The 22,896-nt window shown below is 38.8% G+C and overlaps 1 protein-coding gene across 2 annotated transcripts in view; it reads left to right on the plus strand.

The window, feature by feature from the left end:
- LOC144511209 (monoacylglycerol lipase ABHD2-like) overlaps nt 1-19,357 on the plus strand; it is a 77,841-nt gene extending 58,484 nt beyond the window's left edge. For both annotated transcript variants that reach the window (XM_078241301.1, XM_078241302.1), the window contains exons 9-11: nt 831-900; nt 2,870-2,954; nt 9,060-19,357. In XM_078241301.1, the coding sequence (XP_078097427.1) occupies nt 831-900; nt 2,870-2,954; nt 9,060-9,262 (358 nt within the window). In that variant the 3' untranslated portion in view covers nt 9,263-19,357. The remainder of the gene's footprint in view (nt 1-830; nt 901-2,869; nt 2,955-9,059) is intronic.
- Nucleotides 19,358-22,896: the final 3,539 nt, after the last annotated feature.

The raw sequence follows: 22,896 nt of genomic DNA on the forward strand, positions 1-22,896 counted from the left end.
AAATTTAATAAATACACTCCTATGAAGCACCTCCTTACTATATTAAAGGTGCTATATAAATGCAAGTTGTTGAATAAATAAACCTTTCTAACCTCCCCGTTGTACTAATCCTGAATGCATATCCCTGAATAGTATGTTCAATAGTTACTGGAAATAATCTTACATAATCAAATCTGACCCCCTCAGAATTTTAACTCTTCTATTAGATCACCCCTTAACCTTTGTTTTAGCAAATATATGGATTGGGGTCCATAAGACCATAAGACATAGGAGCGGAAGTAAGGCCATTCGGCCCATCGAGTCCACTCCACCATTCAATCATGGTTGATTTCAACTCCATTTACCCGCTCTCTCCCCATAGCCCTTAATTCCTCGAGAAATCAAGAATTTATCAATTTCTGTCTTGAAGACGCTCAACGTCTCGACCTCCACAGCCCTCTGTGGCAATGAATTCCACAGACCCACCACTCTCTGGCTGAAGAAATTTCTCCTCATCTCTGTTCTAAAGTGACTCCCTTTTATTCTAAGGCTGTGCCCCCGCGTCCTAGTCTCCCCTGTTAATGGAAACAACTTCCCTACGTCCATCCTATCTAAGCCGTTCATTATCTTGTAAGTTTCTATCAGATCTCCCCTCAACCTCCTAAACTGTGAAGAATGCTGATTTCAGATGTTCTGGCCATTGCATTTTTCCAATGCAAAAATATAATGTAGCTATTGTACTTGACTGTGAAGTCAGTGTGTAACTTATTTATTCAAAATCATATTACTTTCATCCCTTTGAGCCTATCTTTAACATATCACAGATCTACAGTTATTTCTCTCTATTTCAGAAAATTCCATGGGTATGACACATTGAAAGAATATTATGAGCAAGAAAGTTGTATGCATTATCTTCACAATGTAAGTAACCTCGATTCTGGTTTAAATTGTACTACATTTATTTGCATCTCGCTGCGGTGTGATTTATATTAACTTTTTCTAGCTTCCAAAAAAAACATTGACAACCAAAAAGAGCAGGTATCACTATAAAAGATGAAACATTGCACATGGGTCAAGTTGACCTTCCTGGAATGCCAGCATAGTAGCTTCCATATCCCTTCCCATTAATTCTCAAGTGATGGAAGTGGCCTTGTATGGCTTCAAAGACGAGGCAAACAGAATGCAGTGCTTATGTAGTGAGCTATATCACTCAGCTTGGAATGAGTTACAGGAGGACTTAGATAAGGAGCAGTTTGTCCTCGAGTGCTTAAAGGCAGCACTTTCATAGGACAAACAATCTTGCACAATGGAGACAGAAGAATTAACCATTTGTTTTGTAAGTAAATATAAAATTGATCTTGAGCTGTATTGTTTTACAGTGTAAATTATTGCAATCAAAAGTGTTTTGATATTGCCCCAAGCAACAAAACTTAATTAGAACCCAGAGTTTGAGTTGCATTGTACATGTATAGATGCTTTTAGTTTACTAGCCTGTCTTCTTGTTTCTCCCTCTTCTCCCTTGTCCAATTGCATGTTGTTTTGGACTCTATTGAAAATCCATTCTATTGGGGGTCATGTGGCAAGAAAGATAACTAAATTCCACAGTGTCAAAAGACCTTCTTTGCTTGTTATTTTTGATGCAAGCAGATCTGTCTGTCTGCGGCATATTTTTTGCACTTGAGATTTATATCCTGCAGGAGGAGGCTGTGGAGTGTCCAATGAGTGTTTTTCTTCCCCACTTCCCAATTTTTTTTGTCTTTTTATAAAATACTTACAAGTTGATCGACAAAGGTGTATTGCGTGTCTTAAAATATTGATGCTTGGTGGTAACAAAATAAGCTTCAGTATCTTTGAGGAATATACATAGTTATTTGTAAATGCATTTTAAACATCCGCATTTCGTAGTGAATGTGAGAACGCTTAACTGACCTATCAGAGTAATTGGTTACAATACTTCAGCATCTACTTAGGACCATACTGGACAGAAAGTGACCATTTGGCCCACTGAGTCTGCACTAACTCTCTGAAAGAGCATCTTACTGAGGCCTGATCTCCATAGTCCTATGTATTTACCATGGCTAATCCACCTAACCTACACACCTTTGGACATCAAGGGGCAATTTAGCATGACCAATCCACCTAACCTGCACATTTTTGGACTGTGGGTGAAAACCAGAGCACCTGGAGGAAATGCAGACGGGGCGGGGGGGCGGCGGCGGGGAAAATGTGTAAATTCCACACAGACAGTCATCCAAGGCCGGAATTGAACCAGAGTCCCTGGCACTGTGAGGCACCAGTGCTGATCACTGTGCCACCGTATAGTTACAGCATGTTTTTGTGCTGGTCTTACATTGTTGCTGGAGTTACTTAACATGTTAACACCTATAAACATTAGGAAAAGTTGCACAAGCCAGTTCATTTTCAAGTTCAGTGTTCTGTTCTCTCTCAAACCATTCCCGTACCTCATTGACCTGTAACCCCCTGATACTGAGAGCAAAATGTTCTCTCAGGGTAATCCCAATTTATATCAAAAAAACTAATACTGGGCATTCTTCATAGTTAAGGGCGACAAATACAAAGACTTTTCATACATGTACCATTCTACTTTACTGAAATTTCATTTTTGGTGGGGGTGGAGGAACGACTATGGAAAAGAAGAGATAAATTTTTAACATTTTCCCAACGACATTAACTTCCGTTAAGCTTTTCTGAAACCGCAGTACTAACATTTTCTGCATTAAAAATACTTTGGGATAGGGGAAAGCCAGCCAAACTTTGGAATGCAAACTTCATGTAAGTAAGCAGTTGAAATTATTTGAAAGGCTTGCCTTTGCTATCCCTGTCAGTAGATGGCATCTGTTTGTAATATAATTACTTTACCTGCTGACAGATCCAGATTCCTCTTCTACTAGTGAATGCTTCTGATGACCCCCTAGTGCATGAAAGTTTGCTGACCATCCCTCGTTCACTTGCAGGTGAGTTTAATAATACCTTTTGATGTTAGAAATAATCTTTAATACTTATAAACAATTATTTTTGTGTTTTCTCCTTAACCAGCTGGAAGTGATTGATAGTTGATCTTAACTCTAAAATTCACTCCGGGTTCAATCAAGTTTGTTTCATTGATTTAAATGTTTCTTCTTTCCTTCAATAAATATCTTCGAAGTGGAATGCTGCCCTCTGATTAAATCATAGAATCCCTACAGTGCAGAAAGTGGGCATTCTGACCATCGAGGCTGCACTGACAACAATCTAATCAGACCCTATCCCCATAACCCCCCGTATTTACCCTGCTAATCCCCCGACACTAATTAGCAATCGAGCACGGCCAATCAACCTAACCTACACATTTTTGGGCTGTGGAAGGAAATCGGAGCACCCGGAGGAAACCCATGCAGACATGGGGAGGACATGGAAACTCCATATGGACAGTGATCCAAGCCAGGAATCGAACCGATGTCCCTGGCACTGTGAGGCAGCAGTGCTAACCACTGTGCTACCATGCCGCTCATGCACTACCAATTGTTGCACTGGGTTGTACTGACCAGAAAATTTCAGGTTCATTCTTCAGTTTTAAGTCTCTGCCTTCACTGAGTAACTAATTCAGCAAATGCAGAACTGGTCTCAATTTTCCTCTGCTAAGACAGGAAAAATTCAGCTTAGTTTCCTGTTCTCGATTGCTCTCCAGTGATAATGGCTAGAAAATATGAATTTATAGACGTCTTCTGAGGACAGGGTTCAAGTTTTGGTACATGGAGCTCCTTAATCATTGTCTAATTGCGTGAATTAATGAAGAGTTGTCACTGGAGTGAAGTTCTGGAGAGCCCTTGTTGCCAATGGTACCATATCCCTGTAGGAGAGGATGAAGAATATTAGACATACAAAATTGATAACTTAATATGAATTAATTTTCAAATCAATTGAAATGAAGTGATTACAATATTGTAACTATGTTCTGGATCCAGTTCATCTCAGGATTCAAGCAATTTACATCTCTGTTTAAACATTAATGCCAAAATGTTTTAGTGCTGCCTAGCTCAGATTCTGCTTGTGATAATTTTAAAATCCAGCCATGTTTTGGGGATTAATGAAAAATCAGTAATGATGGTAAGTATGTGAGGTCTGTTATGGAACAAAGGCTGTGAGCTCCAGCTCCCACTCCACTGGATTGCATGATATCAAATTCCCTGGCCATGGATGAGGCCAGATATCTTTCTCCTCCACAGCCCCCCACTCTCCCAGTCCCTTTCAAGAAAATCAAGTGAGGATTCCATAAGGCCTTGCTTGTTAAATGACTCCTAATTGCCTTTGATTAATCTGTGGACTTGGGTTAAAGCTACTAAGATAACCTAAAGCACCACATAAGAGGAGAATGGGGGATAAGGAGCTCACACAATTCATTGCATTTTTGGGGCTGGAGGGAAACACAAAAAAGTCCTGATTGTTTTCAAGTTCTATATATATATATATGTTGGAAATTTCCTGTCCCATCCACCATGGGAATCATAGCGGGCGAGAGAAAATTCAGCAGACCATTTAAAGGTCTGTCGTGCTTGGAGTGGGAATTTCTGGTCCTGGGTCACGCGCAACTGGAAAATCCCACCTATAATGTGCAAAATAATTTGAGGCTGTACACAAAAATGGCACAATGCTTGAAAAGTTAACTTTTTCCTGCAGCAGTGGCCTGTGAGCATCTACTGTTGATTGCATGATGCAAATGCTTGCAGTTCAGAAGTAGTGCTAATTATCCATATCTAATGCATAACCTAACTCTTAATATTTTAGCATAGTATGAAAATAAATCGTGGCAGATTTTTGAGAAACTTAGAAGAGAAATGCTTAGATTGAGAAATTTGATTTTGTCGATGCTATTTCAGGGACTTAAAAACTGATGGATTGAATATTTTTCTAATGTTGAGAAAATTACTTTTCAAAAACCAGCATTGTTTGCAATTTTAAAATGAAATTAGACTTTTTTTATTGTTCAAAAAGTTGCTTTTCATTATTCAAATACAGCTGACGCCAAGTGCACAAACCCAGCATCTAGAATCCGGCAAGTTTGTATTCCATATTGCTACCAACTGTGCAAGACCTCTGCATTGGGAGCATGTTGTACCGGTGCAATGAATCAGCACTTGCAATATTAACATTTGCTGTACTCCACAATGACGTAGTCTTGAAACTAGCTGCCCCCGTAACTTTTTCATCGCACATCTTTTACTTGATAAGAATGAAGGTGGTTCCAGGATGGCATGACCTGTGTTCGAGTTAACTTGTTCCACTTTTTAACCCCCAGCAGTCAATTATGTTTTTCATCTGTGTTGAATTCCGCCATATGAAATATGCCTGAAATGAATGCAACAGAGCAAAACAAACTGAATAGATTGGCTGATGTTCCCTAAATCAGACATCAAGCATAACTTTACGCAACCGTATCTTTGTCAGCGGCCATCACTCAACCATTTTATGATCAGGGTTAACTGGGAGAGGCCATATCAGGATAATGAATAAATTCACCTGGAGCACGATTTGAAGTACAAAACACCAGCAAGAGGGATGTAAGCAATAAAATGCATGTGTTTTTAGATTTTAAGACCTTATTTGATACAAAAGTAGTTATAGGAAAGCCTCCAGCACAACTGTCACAGATGGAAGCATACAATCAGCATGGTGTGTATCTCTTGAACTATAAGAGTTCTGGGGACTGTGGCAAAATTGATTAGTGCGTACACTTGAATACCAGGGAAGCTTGACAGCCATGAAGTTCTCTACTTTTCACAGATGGAATGAATTTGTTCAATTCTTAGTCATTGATTGAGTGTCTCTTTTACTATGGTTATGGTGTACTACCAGTCTGAGACTGATGGAGCTGGCAGAACTTGAATTACACAGTGTACTGTAAATTACACTTTTAAAAAAAGCAACAGAGTTCTGCTTGTGTCCAATCAATTTTAAGTGTTTTGAAAGCGCAGATGGGAGCATCTGTTTTCGTATAGTACTAAAATGGAAAACGCATTTTAAGATTATGAAGTAGAAATGTACTTCTTTGAACCTGAGTGAACTGCAGATCCTTTCAGGAGTGAGATTGGCACTGGATTCTACTGTTGATTTTGTATGGACGTGGAACAGTTATACCTGTGCTGTTGAAGTTTTGTACTCCAGATTGTTCCAGCTGAGGGTTGGGAGATGGAAGGAAAGTGTATACAGAGGAGTATTAAAAGAATTGGATGAGTAAATTGCAGATGCGTTAATCACAATTTTTCAAATCTCTGGATTTGGAAATTGTCCCTTGTGGGTTTGGAAAATTGCAAGTGTCACTCCAGTATTTAAGGAAGGAAGAAACTAACTGGTGAACAACAAACCTATATGTTGAAGTGACTCAAACGCATCATCAGAGACAATATGACCATTTGGCCAAGTTTCAATTTACCAAAAAAGGGACAGTCATGTCTTCAATTTTGGGCACCAAACCCCAAGAAAGATACATTGATTGGCCTTGGAACAAATCTACCAGAATGATATGGGGTTTAAAGGATTAAATTGAAAACATTTTATATAAACTTGTATTTATTTAAATTTACAAAATTGAGAGGTCATTTAATTGCGGTGTTTAAAATTATTTGAGATTTGGTATGTACATTAGTGAATCTATTTTGTTTGGTTGAGGCATACAAAACTGGGGGGTATAATCTTAAAATTGGTGCTCAGTCATTCAGGAGAAGAATTGGGAAACGCGTGATCAAATGTAGTAGAAAATTAGAACGTTGTCTTCCAAAGTCCTATAAAATTGAAATTTTCAAGATTGAAACATTTTTGGTAGGATAAGAGTAAAGATAAATATTGAGTAAAGGTGTATAAATGGAGTTGAAGTACAGATCAGCCATGTTCTAACTGAAGGGGTTGCATGTCCTACTTGTGTTCCTCAGCTTCACATATAAAAAAGCTATATTTTTGTGCAGCTTGAGGACACTAGCCCTAAACCTGGACTCGTGTCTGAGGACGATGTTAAACTTTGAGCTTGTTTCTAATACCAATGCTGACGAGCTGCAGGCTTATCCATCAATGACATGGACTTGAGTCAGTGAGCACAAATAATCAATCTTGCTGTAAGCTTTATCTGCAGGTGGTCCCTATCAGCACATTTTATTGGACGATGATGCTGCCTTTTGAGTTTAAAATATTCTAAACGAGAGGTTAAACCCATGTTTAAAATGTGTTCTAGGATGAGGCGTGTTGAAGTTTCTATTTCACAGCAGTGAAGAGTTACAAAATAACTCCAGAAACTGGTCATGGGAGAAGTGTCAATATCCCTGGGGGAGAGTCATGCTATGTCACGTCTATTTCATGCAGCGTAAAAGTATACTTCCACTGGGGTGTGCAAGCTAGTTTTTAAAAAGTGCTCAAGATCCACTCCAACCTGTCAGAACTGAAACAGTTTTAGAAATCTGAAAAGCTGCTAGTATATTTGTGAAATAAATAGCAACCTTAACAATTAAAATCTGTCTCCATTGCAGCACTGCCTGAGTCTGATTCGCAGTTAAGTAATATGAAACGGTGTTGCTAGCTATGGATTTGATCTGAGATTATTGACTACAGTACAATCACAGCCGGTTTTAGTTTGCTTTTAACACCAAAATAACACTGGGGCAATCTCTGGGATTCTAATGTCATTGTAAAATATAAAAATATTTATCCTAATCATAGTGTTTTTTTTTCATATGAATGATTGCTACAGACTAGTAAAATAAAACTGCTCAAAAACTGTGGAAATCAGAAATAGATTTGGCCCCTGAATTGAGCTTGCTATGTCTGCAGTATGCTGATGGATAAAAACACTCGCATGTGTAGCACAGACATTTATTTGCATCTTTGTTGAAAGTTGGTGGGGGAAAAAAATTATCTTTTGGTTGGGTCTTTCTACGAATTTAATTTTGCCTGATGTAAATATAAACCTCCCTTTGGAGCAGAAGACTGTAAAAAGACATTGAAGCTTTTTTGCTCCATCAGTCAAGCTGTTGATTTCCTGTTATGTACACGAAAACATGGCCTGCTTAGTGAAAAAGCCATTCAGCAATGGAGAGTTCTGAAGCCCTCTGATGTTTGTTTGGTTACCTTGCACTCACAGTATGCCGATTGACTATGAAGCGATGCTGCAGTTTAATGAGCTGGACAGCAGGTGCTGCTGGGTAAATATTTGACTGCGGCGCCATCTCCTGAACAAATACTTTGCACTTGCTGACACTGATGTCCTTTATCCTTATCTTTTAAAGTGGACGCATTTATGTGCTTGGGCAAGTTTTATAATTAAATAGAAATGTCTTAAATTGTAGCGGATCACAGAGATTCAGATGAATCAGGTACATTATTTATATAGTGGTCACTTGCTGAACTGTGCAGAGCGTAAGTGGAGATTTGAATAGAATCACAACTTCTGACTGTTGTAGATATCAAATCTGGAATAGTCTTGTCTTCACATGAGCATTCCAGGAGAGGCCACTGGATAGTGATCAAGAACTCCTGCTGATTTCCTGCTTCCTGCTCTCTCTCTCTGGCTGAAATCTGTTGTCCTTGTTCACGGCTGGGATTCTCCGGTGCTGCTGAAAATGAATGGAGTTTTGTCTGGAAAGCCAAATTTTCCATTCTCGCTCACAACAGATCCCGCCACGGACAAGACCAGAGAATCCCACTCGCATCTTTCGAGCAAATCCCGCTCCCGCCCGCAAACTGCCTGCCACTCGCATGCTGTCGCCCCCGCCAGCAAATGGACACTGAGGCCCATTTGTAACAACAATACCATTCCTTAGGCTCAAACCAACTAATTGAAATTGGAATGGAGTTGAAACCTAGAAACCTTATGATCAATATGGCTCCATACTTCACGAATCAATGCACTTGTCAACCAAACCATCAAGGAAGCTATAAAGTCAATATGAAACCAAGCTCATTTTTTACCTACAATCGTACAAAGGGTCAAGGTTGTATATATTTTGAACTAGCTGATGTTTGTGTTTACGTTTGCTTAGCAAGTTCTCAGTAACTGACAATTTCTAATATAATTCTTTCTCTCACTTTCCTTTCAGAGAAAAAAGAAAATGTCATGTTTGTGTTAACTCTGCATGGTGGTCACCTTGGATTCTTTGAAGGAGCAGTGCTCTTCCCAAAACCTTTAACTTGGATGGATAAACTTATTGTAGAATACACAAATGCCATCTGTTACTGGGAGAAAAACAAGCCCCAGTGTACAGGAGCTGGAGACCAGAGCTGCTCGGATCACAGTGATTGACCTTTGCACAGACTTGATTTGCCAAACTCTCTCTCCAATCATTTATCCCTTTTTCATCGTTACATTCCTGACCTGGGTTTGACTACCTTAAAACTAATCCCTGCTATTAACGTAGTTCAACCAGAAGAATTATACTATTTTATCACAATTGTTTAAATATGATTGCAAAATCCTTTTCTATGCCTTTCTCCACTAAAAGCAACTTGGAGCACACACAAAATGATGACTCACTGCGTTTGCACAACAACACAGTCTTGTAGCGAATAGAACATGGGACAAGAGTTACTGTTACCACAGGAATATCTGGTACCAGTAGGATTAGAGCAAATGAGCCACATTTAGGTTTCCCAGAAGTTAAACGTGTGTTTTGCAGGAGCTCATTTGTTTAAAAATTGTGCCTTATATATTTTTTAATTTATGAAAAAAGGCATTTATTTTTCTGCCCTACCAAGAAACCCAGTTTTGGTCATTTGATCAGATTAAGTGCAGCAAAGTGTTTTTAAAAAGATAATAAATTTGCGAAGTGAAGACCTCCAATGATTTTTTGTCTTTTTAAGAGAATCAAAATGTAGAATTCTCACTCGGGGAAACTCTTGCAAAACTATTTTATTACTTCTGTTTGCCCCTCCATGGCAGGTAGCCCAGATTCACAGGTGAGCTGTATGACCTGCAGCTGTGGGTGCAATTTGCCTCTGGAATGAGTCTGTCTCAAACTCAAGTGTTTGCATTGCCGTGGCACTTATTACTACAGTGTTTGATCACTATTTTAGCCTTTTGAAAGAGAAAAACGAAGTCCAATCAACGTTGTTTTAAAAATAATTATCACAAGCATTTTCCATTTGATCCCATATATTTCTACCTTTTTGTAAAATTTTCAAATGAGGTGGTATGGAAGCTGCTGTAACTGACTGACTCATGGGCACCAATGTGAAACAGATCTACATTTATTGAAAAATCACTTTAAAATGTTATGTATTTTTTGTTTAGAAATGTTGTCCTCTATAGAGATCATTCCATGGGAGAACTTAGTATAAGCTCAATCTCACTCCAGCAAGTATGAAGTTAGTCCTAAGTTCCAAATCCTCCTCTTCTGATTGATGGCCTTTTCTGTTGCCTGGTTGATACTTTGTGTATTCATTGCCCTTAATATGTAAATCAAAGAAATGTGAAATGGTGCAAGTTGCCAAGCGGTTTGTTACTTTGCTCACTCATGATCAATCCTTAAAGCTTATTTGTAGTCGGTACTGTGAAATATTTCCTAAGTTTATTCCTGATTGGTGCTGAGTTAGCTAATTTCAGTCGGAGAGGCAGGAGGAAGTGCTTCAGTTGGGCACTGCACTCCTCTGACTAAAGTGGAAAAATCATCGCCTTCATCCCTCTGATTGTTTTTCAATGCAGCCTACCATAACCCATTATCTAGGAATGGACATGGGTGAGATACAAGAATGGAATTGAGGTAGCACCATCGGGGGAGGAGAAAATGTTATCCTCGGTTGATCAACTGATGAATGATTCCTCTCCAATATCTGTGTTACCAACAATAGATGAGTATGAAATGTAATTGAACATCCACTTACGATTTGGGGGTTTTAATGCCTCCTAGATGATTGGCATTGGTCAGAGAGTCAACTTGGCTGTTATCAGAGGTTTCTGAGTTAAAAGAATTAGTTGCTCTCTAATACTGTACAGAAAATATATTTATTGAATTATTAAACCAGTATATTTAAACAAAACTACCCAGCTAGTTCCACCGGAAAGCATTCCGCTTTGAATGATGTACATAAACACTAAAAAGTTTGTTTATTAGTCACAAGTAAGGCTTACATTAACACTGCAATGAAGTTACTGTGAAATTCCCCTAGTCGCCACAGTCCGGCGCCTGTTCGGGTCAATGCACCTAACCAGCCTTTCAGAATATGGGAGGAAACCAGAGCACCTGGAGGAAACCCATGCAGACGCTGGGAGAATGTGCAAACTCCACAGAGACAGTGACCCAAACCGGGAATCGAACCCAGGTCCCTGGTGCTGTGAAGCAGCAGTGCTTGCTACTGTGCCTCACTAGATAAATCACATTCCATTTTTGTTTTAAGCAAACTAATATTTTATACTCTCAACATTCCTCTTGACTGGTTGAACCAAACATTGTCACCTCTGGATTCAATAGTAAGCTGTACGTGTTTCTCAAAAGTGTTTGTTTCTTCCCCTTCAATCAGTACCAGTTGACTTTGCAGTGGGGGAAACCAAAGTCCTACAGTTCATTTTTGCTTCTTAAAATGATATGCAGTGAAAGGCAGAAATCAAGATTTTTGAGTCATTGTGACTTTCAAAGCAGTTTTAGAAATTCTGTCAATCATTGTAATGATCACAATTCAGATACATTTAACCTTTATGAAAGCAAAAATATCCAACTTGTATTTCTGCTGCATCCAGTCATGTTTATCTGTCATGTGGAATAACCTCAGTAGGTTAGTCAACTGAAGATTGTTTGAATACATTTGTATTTAGTCTCCATCATGATGCCAGCAGCAGTCTTTGTGGCACAGGGTCTCATTTACTAAGTTCAAAGTTTGTACAATTCTACACTTGATGACTGCCTCCAACTTAAGAAGGAAACTTGTTCAGTTGAACTCGGTATTATAAGATTTGAGAGCAGATTATGATTCACAGCCCCTCGTGTTAAAGGTTGTCAAGTTCGCCTTATAAAATTTATGGGACAGTAAAAACATTGTTTCAGATTAACATTAATGTGATATCTTTCCCTTCTCTAAATTCTCCAAGTATGGTAAAGTGTTGGTAATAATTTAGTCAACTGAAGTATTTTTAGCATTATGTTTAGAACTGCAAATGCCATAAGAAACGTCTGATCAGGTAATTAGTGCCTCAAATACTGTTATGTATAGGTAGTGTACAAAGTGGCACCCAGACAGCCAGTTACTGACAGAGCTCTGTTCCATCATGTCGAACTGTATCTGGGTGATGTTTGAATAATGTTTACCTGAACTTATCTGCTTAAAAATATAACTGTGCGAATAATGATAGCCCTTCAACTGTTACGAAATCATTATGATTCTCAACATTTTTAAGCTGTTTACCAATTTGCTTGATACCATTTTAATGGTGGGAAATGGTAGCTTTAAGCTACTGTAGTCAAACTCCTCATTCCCCGGATTATCTATGATGTCCTTGGTTCCTGATGCTTTTTATTTTCATACTATCTTGCCACCTTTTTTGTGATTGCCCCTTCTCATTTGAACTTATTACGTCGACCTCACCATCTACATTAAGTGAAGACCAAAGAAAACATACCTCCTTTATCTTATGATTAGCCATTCCATCGTTCAATTGAACCTGTATCTGAATGAGAGTTATATGATTTACCATAGAAGTGGTGTATGATGAGTTAGATCTGAAATTTTAGTGGTATCTATCGGGATGTTTGCAATTTGAAATGTATCCATGCAAGAGCTGGAGGTTATAGTTGCATAGGGTGTGTTCTCCAGTTTGGGGTAGTACATCTAGGAGTGGCACTTATGGTTTATGTTGGCACTCCAAAGATACTTAACCAGCAGTACACAATGTTTTAGGTGAGGTAAAATTGCATGCAGAATTTTGATTGCTTTTGTGTAGCCTATCTATGCAAGATCTTTTTGATAAAAGATTAGGGCAATAAGAGGGCTTCATTTACTACTAATTAAGTGCTGAAAGAGGTATTTCAGCTGCATTTTCCCGTGCTCAGTTTGACCACAGATCAATTCAGTACTTCAGTGGCATTAAGGAATTGAGCGTTGAGGCTGTGTTGGTGAATATAATGTACTTCAGGATTAGTAGTTAGCGACTTAGTAAATGTAATGACAGCACAAGTCGGCAGTAACTTGACCATTTGAGAGTAAAGTCAACTATGTTGGAAGGGTATCTTCTCGAGGCCTGTTGGTTGAGATTTTTTCCATGATATTTAGGCAATTAGGTGTGATTTTTGTTTCTCGGTAAGAAGCACTGATAACTTTCTTGTGAAGCAAATGCGGTATTTCCCTCATTATGTTGTAAGTTTTTTTTGTTTTTGAATAATTCGCTGTGAGACTTTAGCCTCTGTTACTAAGGCTAACAGTTGGATGTTGGATTTCTTGTAATGGAATCTTTCTCATTTTCAATACATGTTGGAGGATGAGTTGAAATAGTTCCATTGCAAGATGTTTGTTAATTTTGTTTTTAGTAAAATTGTTTTTGGTTTAGTGAGGATTTTGAGTGTAGAATTGCTACTTGCATGTTTGAACAAACAGTTTATAATTTTCAATGATTATGCCAGAGCTAATTATTTAAAACAAATACCTTTATTAAAAACTTTCTTTAGAATTACAGTATCCCCATTGACTTTGCAATTTCAGCGTTGTGTTGTATTTGGAATTGCTCCTATAAGGTAAGGATATTCTAGTAATGGGGTGCAGTACATGACAGGAATGCACTTTACTGTCTTTTTAATGAGTTAGGCATAGTAAAAGAAAACTAAGAAAACCAGTGAGCTTGTGTGGTTTTTATCTTGCGTTCAACTACTGAAGTTTTATGCTAGGTAAAAAAGCAGAGTTTTGTCTGTCTTTTGACCAGCCTACCAATGCAAGATCTTTCTTCCAGCGCTCATTGCTAAAGATTAGGGCATGTGAAAGGTCTATACTTGCTTCAGGAGAGTAGAACTGATGTATAGTAGTCCAGGATCTGTATTTGTGTAACATAGATCATAAATTACAGTTTTCACTTGTGGCTTTAAAGGCAAGACATAGCTGTTCCTAAGATTTCTGTCAAGTATAATGGACGTGTGAAATTTTCTTGGGAGCAATTTGAAGAATTAGGACACAATCTGGTTGTGCTTGTACCAAATAAATCCCAGTTTAAGCACAGCAGTACATCTTGAATCATTTTCCTATGTACGTACAATTCCTGTGATGCATTAACTATAAGTATATGTGCTCTCTCTAGTCAAAGTTTTGCAGCAATGACTGGTGTTTTGCTTTGAGCTATCAGTTATTGAATAAGTTATCAGTGACTTTGGCCATTCTTCTCAGTATTTAAACTTCAGTTTTTCTCTGCATTAACTTTGGTAGAAAACTTGGTTTACGAGTGAGGCTAGGGTAAAACTAAAGACGTTATTCACAAAGTGCTTAAAACCACTTTTATAGTCTGTTAATACCTCAGGCATTGAGGAACTGCATAGTGGGAGTTGGCAGCACCAGCATAATATAAAAGTGGTTTCAAAACCTGAATAAACCTACTCCACCTCATTTCAAGTGATATTTAACAATACAAAGCACCTTTTGTTAACTTGTCCTGGCCAGAGGATCTTCTCTCCAAAAAAAATGTTAAATTTGAATGTTCTGCTCCCCAACTGGTGAGAGCTGAAGCTTTTTTCCTCAGCAGAGGAAATCCGTATCCTCAGACATAACAATTGGCACAATTGCAAGTATCTTTAGTGTTTGTTTGCAGTGGTGTTTGGCTTTCAAGCCTCCATTGTTGTGGTATTGGTTGAAATTTGCAAACCAACCAAAACTCGCAACCAACACTGCTATCAGAATATTGTGTGAATCCAAATGAAGACAATGTCTAGTGAATTCTCTATTTTTAATCTTCCATTTTTCCTTTGGACTTTTACCCATATTACCAGAATAAAAAGGGGCAAATATTTTTAGCTGTCCATCAGACTTAATTGTAACTAAATGTCAGAAACCCAAAATATATTCAAAATCCTGTAATGACCTTTAAATTTTGTCATTCATATCCTCGTGCCTCAGGGATTTCCCTTTTAGATACGCGTATGGCGACAAAATTCATTCCACATTTTGATTAAAAACAGTTTATTGATTATACACAGTAGTATTTGGTTGTGTTGTGTGTGTTCTAATTTCTATTTAAGTAGTTGCAATTTCTATTAAGATCATATCAGAAAATATAATGTTAATTATTCACTGACTGTTTAAACAGTGTGAAGGTTCTAGAGTAATACAGATTAACTTGTAGGCGGGCTAATATCTGCAATGCCTGTCACTAGCACAGCTTTGTGGAAAGGCATGTAGCAAGGTCTGCATCTTAAATGGTATTGTATTTTATTTTGAGTTCAGTGCATCAACAATCTGACTTTTTATCTGCTTAGTAGAACACACAGCCCTTGTTCATTTATTGCCTACCTCTTCGGTATAGGGTCAGGATACAACATTTTCTCCACAACTGTCAGTGCACTTCAAAAATAATTATAGGTGAAGCACTTTGAGGTACTTTTAGGATATGGTGACAAATCATGGTGTTTCTTTCTTCACAAAGAAAATTTATAGTAGTTTATTGTCGAATGGAGTAAATTTATACAGTAACAGATTTCTTAACTCTTTTACCCTTTTTCTCGCTCCCCTTCCCTTCCCTTTAAAAATATTATAGCCGTTTAATTATGCATAAATTGCACAAATATGATTTTTCACACACTTGCACAATTTTTATGTTGTGTTTTTTGGGATTATTGTTGAGCAATATTTTATTTCCTTCAGTTCTTATTGTTTTAATGTAATGAAAGAAGTCTTGAAGATGCAGCAAGAGTTGCATTGTACTTGAGCTGTTCTATTCAGGGAGTGTGTATATGTTCAATAACTTTACCTATTCCAGTTTGCCTTTTTCTCATTTGTGAAAAATTTCTTTGAGTCACATTGCAGAAAATAGCTTGCATTGAAAATATAGAATTCCAGAGACACACATCTCCACTATCAGCTGATAAAAAGAAAGAACTTGCATTTGTATAGTGCCTTTGATACTCTCAGGATGTCACAGAATATTTCACAGCAAATGAAATACTTTTGAAGTGTAGTTAACTGGTTGCGCATTTCTCTACATCACAGCAGATTACACACACCAATGTCCCACATTCAGCATTGATCTATTTTTAGTAATGTTGGTTAAGAAATGAAGAAGCCTCCCCACCACCCACTTCAAGTAATGCCATGGGATCTTTAACACCCACTTGAGAGTAAATTCTACCCACGGCATTGATCTCTTTGTACTTTCCTAATTTTGGCAATTTTTGACTGCAAATTGATGTGCATCCTTGTAGTTTAGGAAATCACCATAGAGGGAGAAGAATTTCACACAACATTGAATAAGAGTGCAGTGTCATCCATGTGACACCTCTTTCTTCACTTAAACTTGGTAAGTTACAAGTACAATCCACACACAACTTCAAGATTTGCATTAAGTATACATTAATGAAAAGCCTGTCCTATTCATCTCTGGGTATACATGAGATATATGTGTTGTAGATTGGCAAATTGCATTTTAAGTTACACGTTGCAGATTTGAAATAAACTACTTTTGATGTGAACCTGTTATTGTGAGAATACAAAGATTTTATTAGATGTGTATGACTGGTGCTTCATTTAAAAAAAAAATAATCCCTCAGCCCTTCTGTAAAGTGGGTGTATAGCTTTAGTTCTTTATGGATGTTGAATTTTCCCTTTATGTTGTGTTACATAATCAGCTCTGACCTACAGTTTTATCCAATGCAATATGGAACATTGGTGAGAACCCAAGGCGTCATTAACCATAATACTTAGAAAAAAAACTACAGCTTAAAGTCTATTGAAATCGGAACATTTTTGGCAATACCCCATAGTAAGCAAACTTTTACCAGCTCCCACTTGGTTTCTGATGTACTGATATTGCTATCTTTCTACGAGTATGATGAGAAACACTGTTTTGTCTGGCTTGTCTTGCCCTGTGCCATATAAGGTTCCACTATAAAGCTTTCTGAAAAATGCAGCAACGTTCACTTCTGAAATTTGGGGACCTTTTATATACTTAACTCGACCACAACAAACTGAAGCTAAGCTCCAAAGCATCGAACTGAAAAATCTTCTGCCTGCTTTAAGTTTTTTGTAAGGGTTGAAACTAAAATCTGCGAACTGCAGAAAATATTAAATAAAAGTCAGGAAATACATACCAACTATTATCAGCAACTGAACAGGGAGAAGACAGGAAGGAACATTTGGGTGAATACTGAAATATTTAACATGTCTCCCTCAGATGCTGAGTAGCATTTCCAATATTTTCTGTTATTTAAAGTTGGGAACGAGAACCTTCGCTGTATTGTAAATTGTAAGACCTGTAGGTCCGTCAAAATCCCCTTCATGCATAACAACTTTTCAATTAAAGGAATTTCCCCCCTTTGGGCTGGATTTGAAACCAGGTGTAAGCATGGGTTACTAGCTTTGTTCCTTGCTCCTTTTTATTCTTTGGTACTCGCGGTCCGCCAGGGTTCTAACAAAGATACAATTGGCCTAATTTTTAATTGTATTCTGGATTGTAATGCATTTTGATTTAACATTGGACATCCCGACCATTTAACTTTTAAGGTATGTTTTGTCACTCCATTGGAATTCCGATACAGGAATATTCAATACTGTAGAACAGAATTAGGAGATAATTTTCTTGATTCCTCTGCTGTTCCTCCTTCCACAGACTGTTCACTGCCAAATGCATTTCTCCAGTCAGGAGAAAGTCTGAGGCACAATCATCCTCTGGCAGATTCTGGCACACACTGCCAGGAAGCGAGGCTGGGGCAGAATTGGCAATCTGGCACATGTGCGCAGATATGGAATCAGGTTTGAGTGTATTTTGTAGCCAGTAGATTCACAAATTGCTGCAGAGAAGCATTGAACAGAGGCCAGATGCTGTTCCTCAGAGGGCTCATCAGAAAACCATCACCGTTATTAACAACTAATTCAGAGCAGCACAGAGACTAGAGAGGGTGGAGCTTGCTTGTTCTTCATTGTTACGTTTGCTGCATTGCCTGAGGACTCCAGAAACGGGCAAAATATGAAAAATAAATACACAAAGAAAGCTGTGCCCTCTGGCCTTCCCTGTGTTTCTAGGTAATGCACCTTGTATTTGACTCTATAGATGAAATTCACCCAACTGAGATGAGCAATTCAAGTGATTGAGTTGCCCTGGGGCTTGAACTTGTGCCTTTGTAGTTGGAAGATAGTATATTCATGCTGAAAGGTATTCATTTGAGAATGAAGTTGAGAAATGTTAATGAAAATATTACAGCCTTTTGAAAACTAGCAGCATAGATTTGTTTCTTTGTCGTCCTTAATGTTTCCATGTGTAATTTAATGAGGAACCTAGCTTCATTTTGTCCAGTTTTCCTCATGGCTGATTATGTATTTTTAGCCCTGTTTATAGAAGGAGCAGAGGTCGTGTTTGCTGGATTCACACAATTTGAATGCATTGCTCCATTTCATTTGTCTCGCACTTTGAGACTTGCACAACGTCAGTGAAGTATGTAAATTGATAGACTTGTAATAGCGCTAAAGCTGACTAATACCAGAGTGCCAATTATCAGATCCTGAACAAGCAACATGCATGTTAAAAGGACCTTGGACGAGGGAACAGCAGTTAATGATACTTGGAGATCATAATCTTAGAGGCCTGAGTGTCCAAAGTACCAGTACAAAGTATGATACAAATAAAATGCAAAGTACGGGACAGAGGAAAGAGGGTCGGTGGGGAGGGGGGCAGAGTGCACAAAAGATGGCATTTGAATATACAGATAAGTCCAATTCAAAGTTTGTATACGCATGAGGAGGTGAACATTCTTAGTACATTAAGATATGTTTCCAAATCACCCAGCTGCGTCCACCAGATGGGTACCTCTCATGCTGAAGAGTATGTATTCATCTTGGAGAATTGTATTGGAGATCCTTAGAAAACCCACTGGCGCAATGGCCTGTTTGATCTGTCATCCCAGGAGAGTCAAGCTATCAAATGAGATTCTGAGTTTTATTCAGTACCACAAAATCGATAGGGAATTACAGCAAGAAGCAACTAGCAATGCAATGTTCTGAACATCACAATGTTTACCTACATGTGTGAGATGGAATTTTGTTCTGTGTTGATTTTTTTAACAATTTGCTTATCGACTTGTATGGAATTGTGCAATGTATTTAAATAGTTATACTTTAACTATTTTCCTTATTGCGTTAAAACTGTTGCAGAATTTTATAGAATTTTTTTTCTGAATTTGTTGGTTTGAATTCTCAATTGTTGAAATAAAAGTTGTAAATCTGATCATTGGTACACATGTCTCAACTTTCCTCCTTGTTCTGTAAATTTACCCCATGCTGTGTATTTGATTTTGATTCTAATGAGCTGTTAATGAGAAACGCCCCTCTCATACCAAGCTGTTTTGTTTTGGTTCTACTACCAACTGTCTTGTGGCCTGAGTGAGGTTAGTTTAAAAAAAAGACTTGCAATTATATAGCATCTTTTGCAACCTCAGGATGGTTCAAAACACACCTAGAAGTAGGTTTTCTTTCTTTAAAAAAATCACTGTTGCAATGTAGGGAAGGGAGCAGATGACTTGCACGCAGCAAAATTGGACAAACCAGAAGTAATAATGGCCAGATGTATTGCAGAATGTTGACTGACAGATAAATATTGACAAGGACGTTTGGAAGCATTCTATATCCACATAAAAGGATAGGCAGAAACTTGGTTTATTTACCATCTTGTCTGAAATATGACACTTCTGACAATGCAGCACTCCCTGAACACTGGACTGTTGGCCGAGATTTGATTCCATAATCTTTGACTGAGACAGGTGTGCAGCCATCAATGCCCAAAGCCTACAGCGCAGAACAATATCAACTTCCCTCCGGGTGCACTGCTGCCTGACAGCACCAGGAACCCAGGTTCAATTCCAGGCTTGGGTAACTGTGCGGAGTCTGCATGTTCTCCTGTGTGGGTTTCCCCGGGTGTTCCGGTTTCCTCCCACAGTCCGAAAGACATGTTGGTTAGGTGCATTAGCCATGCTAAATTCTCCCTTAGTGTACCCGAACAGGTGCCGGAGTGTGACAACTAGGGGATTTTCACAGAAACTTCATTGCAGTGTTAATGTAAGCCTATTTGTGACAAAAATAAACTACTTAAGAAACTCTTTTTTTTCAATGTTGAGTTAGATCAAGAGGTAGTGATTAGGTGACAACAAGTGGAGAGAAAAGTCTTGTCAAAGGATGGGGTAAAAACTGAAAAAGGTCAACAGTTCCACAGTTTTAAGATTCTGGAACGTACAGATTTGGAGACAGTGCCCCACTGACTCAATTTCGATATGGAGAATGTTACGAGACAGCCATCAAGAATGGTCTAGGGGAGCAGACTAAATGAAGCATTTTTTTTTAAAGTTTCAACATCTTGCATAAAACCATCACTTCCCAACCTGGAAGATTTGGACTTGATACTGACTCCAGTTGCAGATTGCATGAGTGCTATTTTTGAACAAGACGGCATCAGTCATGCTTGAGGAACTGGGTCTCAAAACAAGGCGTATTTGGTGAATAAATATCTGCAATAAGGTGGATCACTGAAATTCTTCAAACCCGTTGTTATTTATGATTGCGGTAGCTATAACACCAACTTCACTGGACTGGCAAATACCTTCCATGATGGAAGGGACCCAAGAAAGTGAATAAGCCCACCTGTGTTGACATTGGCTTCTCCGAATTCCAGCTGCAGCCAACTAACCTTCAATTATCAAGTTACAGGTTGTATGACTTCTAATATGAGAGAGCAATGGAATTAAAAACATAATAGATTTGTGAAAAGTGCTTTCATTTTGACCAATTTTCTTGTCCTAGATTCCAGAGGAAGTAAATGTGATGCATTTTGCTTTGCCATGGCAAGAGGCTAACCCTGCTTCCTTTTTCTGTAATTTAATGTTCCCTTGGTGATTGCCTCCTCCTCCCAAAGAAAATTGAATCAATGGCACCTTCTCATGGAGTATTGAAACTGAAGCCTTGTCAGTGCATGGCAATGTTTCACAAGGAGCAGGCCTTGACTTTGTATTTATGGGAATGGAATTTTTTTCCTTCAGATTTATTTATAAAACAATCCATTGTACCCGCTGCACCAGGATTTGGGCACCATCACTTTGCACCAGTGTGGAAGGAAATTATGATCTGTCAGTTGCTAAGTTCCAAATTGAAAGCATGTCACAGTGGAGAAGTGCATAGCTGTCTGACAGTAAATCAAAACTATAATGGCGCTCCTCCTCTGGCCTGGTTTTGAAATGGTTTACTTTCCCCTTTTTACCTCAGGTGTCCCTGCACTACCCTGCTGAGAATTGTTGGTCTGGGAGGGAAAATACTACTGGGAGGGCGGCACGGTAGCACAGTGGTTAGCACTGCTGCTTCACAGCTCCAGGGACCTGGGTTCGATTCCCGGCTTGGGTCACTGTCTGTGTGGAGTTTGCACATTCTCCTTGTGTCTGAGTGGGTTTCCTCCGGGTGCTCCGGTTTCTTCCCACAGTCCAAAGATGTGCGGGTTAGGTTGATTGGCCATGCTAAAATTGCCCCTTAGTGTCCTGGGATGCGTAGATTAGAGGGATTAGTGGGTAAAATACGTAGGGATATGGGGGTAGGGCCTGGGTGGGATTGTGGTTGGTGCAGACTCGATGGGCCGAATGGCCTCTTTCTGTACTGCAGGGTTTCTATGATTTCTATGATTACTAAATGTGATTTATGCTCAGAAAGTGAGATTATTTGCAAACCCACAAACTCAGATTGTTTCATGTTGAAGAATGATATTTCTAAACCTGAGTGAACAAGGACAGCCAAATTCCAATCAGTACAATGTGAAGACCTGCTCCTTCCCTCCTCCATGTAGGAAAACCCTGGCAGAGTTGACTTTAGAGAGAGTTATTAATCAAACTGGGTAGAGACTGCAAGTTACACAGGTTGGATCTTTTATTTGGCTTTTTTTTCGCTCCATAACTGGTACCAACTTATTTTTTCTCTTGTTTATACAGAACCTTTGAGAAGCGCATATTGCACTTAGAAGGAATGCAAAAATCTCAACCGTATCAATAATAATTTGCTCATCAAAGTTAAAATTTATTTATTAATCACAAGTAGGCCTTACATTAACACGGCAATGAAGTCCGGCGCCTGTTCAGGTCAATGCACCTAACCAGCATGTCTTTCAGAACGTGGGAGGAAACCAGAGCACCCGGAGGAAACCTATGCAGACACAGGGAGGACGTGCAAACTCCACACAGACAGTGACCCACGCCGGGAATCAAACCCGGGTCCCTGGTGCTGTGAAACTGCAGTGCTAGCTACTGTGCTGCCTCATGATTCTAACGTTTTATATCTTATAAAGAAGTTCTACTTCTGAATAGTTTTTAAGCAGTAAAATAAATCCAGTGGCCGTTAAGAGAACTCAAAATCTGTTCAAAGTGAGTGATCAGACCACATTTGCTTGGAACTTGCATTCTGTCCCCACTTACCTTGGTTCTGAAGTTTGAACAACCACTTGGTTTCACAAAGTTCACATATATATCATGGTGTGCAAAGGAAAAACAGAACCAAGAAACACCTTATTGCAGAAGGGATGCCTTATGATCCAAGTGGAAATTTGGTGACAATTCACCAAAGATGAATTGACAGCACCTTCAAACGCGCGACCACTTCCATCTGGAAGGACAGGGGCCGCAGATACAAGGGAACACCACCCCCTGCAAGTCACCCTCCAAGTCGCCTACCATCCTGACTTGGAAATATATTGCCGTTCCTTCACAGTCGCTGGGTCAAAATCCTGGAATTCCACCCCCCCCC

The sequence above is a fragment of the Mustelus asterias genome, chromosome 24 (assembly GCF_964213995.1).
Source record: "Mustelus asterias chromosome 24, sMusAst1.hap1.1, whole genome shotgun sequence".
In the NCBI taxonomy this organism is placed as follows: Eukaryota; Metazoa; Chordata; class Chondrichthyes; order Carcharhiniformes; family Triakidae; genus Mustelus; species Mustelus asterias.